General features: G+C 53.6%; 1 protein-coding gene across 2 annotated transcripts; it reads left to right on the top strand.

Moving 5' to 3' along the window:
• Nucleotides 1-337: 337 nt before the first annotated feature.
• LOC120671358 (WRKY transcription factor WRKY28-like) lies at nucleotides 338-2,136 on the top strand. 2 transcript variants are annotated; one of them, XM_039951654.1, is made up of 3 exons: nucleotides 338-644; nucleotides 738-1,130; nucleotides 1,277-2,136. In XM_039951654.1, exons 1-3 carry the CDS (start codon nucleotides 510-512, stop codon nucleotides 1,718-1,720), a joined length of 972 nt encoding a protein of 323 aa, XP_039807588.1. In that variant the 5' UTR covers nucleotides 338-509; the 3' UTR covers nucleotides 1,721-2,136. The 2 variants fall into 2 exon arrangements, with proteins under 2 accessions (XP_039807588.1, XP_039807587.1); XM_039951653.1 differs by having other exon boundaries at nucleotides 348-644; nucleotides 735-1,130.
• Nucleotides 2,137-4,962: the final 2,826 nt, after the last annotated feature.

Genomic DNA, 4,962 nt, shown 5'->3' with positions numbered 1-4,962 from the left:
CCAGGGAGGAACAGTTAATTAACTGGTAGTAAACAAACTGGCGCCACGCGCGCATAAATCACATCGACGCCGGACAAATTAATTAATTTATTTATTTAATCTGGTCCGGGCTCGACCGTCACCGGCATGCGGGGCGCAGATGCCATTCGCGATCGCCGTTCCGGCTTTGATGTATTCTGCCACGACCGAGACGACGACGGGCGGCAGGGCCCCCCGGCCCCGTGATGCTTCGTCTCCCGTCCCCCGGAGCCAGCCCGCCGTCCCTCTCCCGTCTCCACCCAGTCCGGGCCAGCAGCCAGCACGCATGTCGCCTCCCCCTCCCGCTGCCTATATATTGCCGCCCCTCGGAGCCATGGCCCCCTCATGCACAAGCGCGCCTCCTACTCGTCAACAAGATCCTCCCCCGGCCGCTTCTCATCCAGCTTCCAGTAGTCGGTCGCCTCCGCCGCGAGTACGACTAGCAGTGGTTCTGAACGATTGACGGGGTAGCGACTCTTGCGGCGGCGGCCATGGACCCGTGGATCGGCGGGCAGCCTTCCCTGAGCCTGGACCTCAACGTCGGCCTGCCCACGGCGCGCCCGGTGGCACCGGCGGCCAAGGTCCTCGTCGAGGAGAACTTCTTGGCCGTCAAGAAGGAGCGGGAGGTAAGCGCGTGTGTGCACTGTGCACGCAGCAGCTCGTTCGAATCGCGAGAACGTACGGTTTGCTAATTGGCGGTTGGTTGATCACGGCAGCAGGTGGAGGCGCTGGAGGCGGAGCTCCGGCGAGTGGGCGAGGAGAACAAGCGGCTCAGCGAGATGCTGCGGGCGCTGGTGGCCAAGTACACCGAGCTGCAGGGCCAGGTCAACGACATGGTGGCCGCGGGAAACAACCGCCAGTCCTCCACGTCGGAGGGCGGCTCGGCCGCCTCGCCGCCCAGGAAGCGCATCCGGAGCGACAGCCTCGACACCGCCGGCGGCGGCCACCACCGCAAGCCGTCGCCGCCGTTCGCCATCCCGGTCCACGACCAGATGGAGTGCACGTCGGCCGCCGTGGCCGTCTTCCACGAGCCCGGCAGGCGCATCCGGGAGGAGTGCAAGCCCAAGGTGTCCCGCCGATACGTCCACGCCGACCCCGCCGACCTCAGCCTCGTAAGTGACGAGCACGGCCACCAAGTCACCAACAAGCTTCTTTTTTTTTAATAAATTGCACCAACAAGCTTCTTCTTCTTCTCCCTCGGGATCATCATCATCCCACCTGATCGATTAATTAACTCACGGTCGCGTTGAACTTGCAGGTGGTGAAAGATGGGTACCAATGGCGGAAGTACGGACAGAAGGTGACCAAGGACAACCCGTGCCCGCGCGCCTACTTCCGGTGCTCCTTCGCGCCGGCGTGCCCGGTGAAGAAGAAGGTGCAGCGCAGCGCGGAGGACAAGACCATCCTGGTGGCCACGTACGAGGGCGAGCACAACCACGGGCAGCCGCCGCAGCACGACGGCAAGGGCGCGAAGCCGGCCGCGGCGAGCGAGGCGGTCCGGCCGGCGCCACTGCCTCTGCAGCAGCAGAAGCAGCAGCAGCAACAGAGGCACGAGGCCGCGGCGGCGGGACCATCGGAGGTCGTGAGGAAGAACCTGGCGGAGCACATGGCGGCCACGCTGACGAGGGACCCCGGATTCAAGGCGGCGCTCGCCAGCGCGCTCTCCGGCCGGATCCTCGAGCTCTCGCCGACCAGGGATTGATTATATATTAGGACCTGAACCACGAACGATTGGTCCGTAGATAGCGAATTGATGATTCAGATTCAGACGATTAGCCGCGATAACTCAAAAAAAGTTTCACGATCCAAAGTAAATTCGAGTGGCTGTTGATTGCATAGGAATGCATCCATGAGCGGTGCGCCGGTCACCATTGCGGTGTTGCTAATTCAAGTTAGTGCTCCATTCAAGCTAAGCTCTGGGGACGAAGCGTGGAGTAGCTGTCTAAGCATGTCGCCCGGCGCTCGGATTTTGATGCAAATTTGCTAATGCAAAGAGCAATATTATACAGTTCGTGATCAAGTTCTTGATGAAGAGACCATGTTCGTGCTTGTACGGCGTGGTATGTCGAATACTTGCATGCTGCTGTGTAATCGACCAAGGATTGAAGCCCGTGCAAATCCCTTTGAGCAAAATCCAGCCGGGGTACCCAGAGATCCTTGTTATATAGCGTTTTCATCTGATAGGGCTTTTTTTTTTTGCAGAAGTACTACCTTGTTTTTTTGAATTATTTGCTAAAATGCATAGAGTACTACCTCGCTCTTTGTTTGACTCAAAAGCCTTTTTTTTACATAGAGAATTTATCAAAAGTATAAAGTACTATACAGCCATCGGACAAAACTAGGGCTTTACGTTGTACGTACGGGTCTATTTTTTTCCCTAGAGACGGTCAAAACGGTCTTTTGTAATAAGCTATTAAAGTTGAAAACGAAACGAATTTTTTTTTCACTGCTTTCACAATCTATCACCCTAGACTGTCGCAAACTCATATTTTTCTCTCCTTCAGCGTTTGCTATATATTGTGGCTACATATTTTACCATCGTGTTATCGCGCCAACATATATACAAGTGCGAGAAAAAGATGACATATATATTTTACCGTAAGCGTTTGGACCCTCAAGGTCCACCTCTCACAATTTAGGATGTTCAGTCCTGGGAAAACATCCTAGGAAATTCCTTAGCTAAAACAAACATGTCCTAAGCACCCACTTATCAATCCTGGGAAAAAAAGGGAAAGAAATTCTGCACACACATGATGAGTTATACGCGAAGTAAACAGTTAAGTGATTGGAGGCATTCATGCTGCGACGTGAGAGTGTTCTACTACTAGCAGTCAGCCACATGGTCAATTGGTTATACCCTTTGCCTCCAAATGGCCACGTCCGAGATGACGACGAGCTCCGGAAGACGGCGAGAAGCAGGCCGTGGAAAAGGTTCGCCGACGCGGTGGGGCCCGGGAGGCAGCCACGGTCGTGGTCCGCGTGCGCTTGACCAGGTAGCCGTGGGCTTGTAGCGTGGCGCCTCAGTCCCGGGCCCACGGCCCGCCCAGGAAGCCGAGCGGAAAGCCGAATCGGGAGCCGAGCGCGCGCGCGCGCGCGCGTGCCTGCTGCGGACGGAGGAGGCGGGCCCCGCGGCGGGTCACTCCGCTGCTGCTCTGGACGCGGGCGATGCCGATTAGTCACTCCGCTGCTCCTCTGGACGCGGGCGATGCCGATTAGTCATGCACGTGAGTGGTGGCGGGTCCCGTCAACGGTCAACACGTCCGCGCCAGCTCGGCAGCTCGTACTCGCGTCCCGCCACCAAAGTCCACAGCGGCTGCCCCCGCCCGCCCTTCCCAGCTTCTCTAAACTGAGAGAGCGAGCGATACTGCGATAGCTCTCATGTCTCATGTCGATTCGCGAGCGGTAAAAACATAGCTGGCAATTTACAATTCGCATGGGAAGCCCCGGCCAGCGAATGGGCGATGCAGCGAGGAGAGGTCGCCGGCGTACGGTCTCGCTTTGTCTCCGGCCGGCGAGAAGTTTCTGAAGCCGCCGCCGTCGCTGTCCATCGTCGTCAGCCGCCTCTCGCCGCCGGGGAGTCGCAATCCGCGGACATCTGGGGTACCGAAACGAGGCGAGGCAGGCGTATATCTTTCTTGGGGATGGGCTAGTAGAGGCGGCCTGGAACGCGCATTGTTTTTCTCCTGCGGAACTTGACCACTAATTATTACCGGCCGGGCTTGTTACATGCATGCATAGGCACATGGACCTTCGCGGTCTGCAGCAACTGCTTGTGCTGTATACGTGCTGGACTTTGGACGTGCGGCGTTGTTTAGCTGCAGCTGCTTGTGCAGCCAGCTCTACCTCTAATAAACGCTCCCATGGCCTAAAGTGTACCGCAATCCCGCCCACGTAGGGGTAGCGCAATGCAGAAAAGCAGGCTAGCAGCCATGGTGATCGGAATGGGAAATTGGGAATCAGAACACAGCAGCATAGTTAACGTTTTCGGCAAGAATAATGGACAGTTTGGCCGTTTTCATCAGTTTTATGCTTGTGTTTTGTGCCCTGCCCAGCGGATAGCATTATAACACGCTACTACAGAAATAGCCTTTAGTTCTGCATATTAGTCCCGGCCACCATTGGACCCGGGATCAATGAAGGCTTTAATCCCGGCACTACAACAAAATCATATGGTAGCTACGCTTGCATTGCTATGCTATCGAAAGTGTGTCTAAATTTTGTGTGGTTCTGCTATTAGACACAATTGTTGATACGTTTCAATAAGTGTTTCAAAACTTACAAGCTAGATATGTTTTTAAACCGGTATTGACACGTTTTAATAAAGCACTTGTAAAATTAGTATCTAGACATGTTATTAAATAGTGTTAACATGTATTAAAAAAGCACATCAAAAACTTTTGCTGATGCACACATCGGATTCTAGGTAGATGTGTTATAAATACACTTCTAGATACAATTTGTAATGTGTCTCTAGAAAGAAATTAGAGTGGCATTTTTGAAAAATCTAAAAAAAAGAAAAAAAAGGTTGTACTTCAAACCTACAACCCCTAGATAAAAATCCGGCATACCAACTAAAAAGCACCATCGGTTGTGTCTTCATTTATATATTTGATAAATATATGGTGCAGTGCATCAAAGTACCAAGAAAATCTGTGCATAGAATTTTCCTCCTCTCTCAGATTTATTCGTGAATTGTGACTCATGCTGCTCCCCTCGTGAGCGCGGAGGTCTGCTCCCATGATCCTATCTCAATTCCTTAATGTATTTGCAGCATCTGTGTGAAATTAAGATTAGGACCACGCACAGTGGCAGGAGCGAGGAGTTGGATGCATTGAAATCGAGTCCATGGCGGGCCCTTGGATCAAGAAGTAGACTATAAAAAAAACTAAAAGCAGTAATAGTACCAATGAATTGGTTGGTGCACACTAGTTAGCTGGCTTCAAT

This window comes from Panicum virgatum, chromosome 4N, assembly GCF_016808335.1.
Source record: "Panicum virgatum strain AP13 chromosome 4N, P.virgatum_v5, whole genome shotgun sequence".
NCBI lineage: Eukaryota > Viridiplantae > Streptophyta > Magnoliopsida > Poales > Poaceae > Panicum > Panicum virgatum.
Note: the sequence above shows the minus strand (reverse complement) of the source record. Positions and strands in the feature narration are given on the sequence as shown.

Excerpts from the sequence above, each read along its gene's own strand:
- LOC120671358 (XM_039951653.1), top strand. The coding sequence starts at position 510 with ATGGACCCGTGGATCGGCGGGCAGCCTTCCCTGAGCCTGGACCTCAAC. Across the intron at positions 645-734 it reads CCGTCAAGAAGGAGCGGGAG|CAGGTGGAGGCGCTGGAGGC; the intron begins GTAAGCGCGTGT and ends TGATCACGGCAG. Across the intron at positions 1,131-1,276 it reads ACCCCGCCGACCTCAGCCTC|GTGGTGAAAGATGGGTACCA; the intron begins GTAAGTGACGAG and ends TTGAACTTGCAG.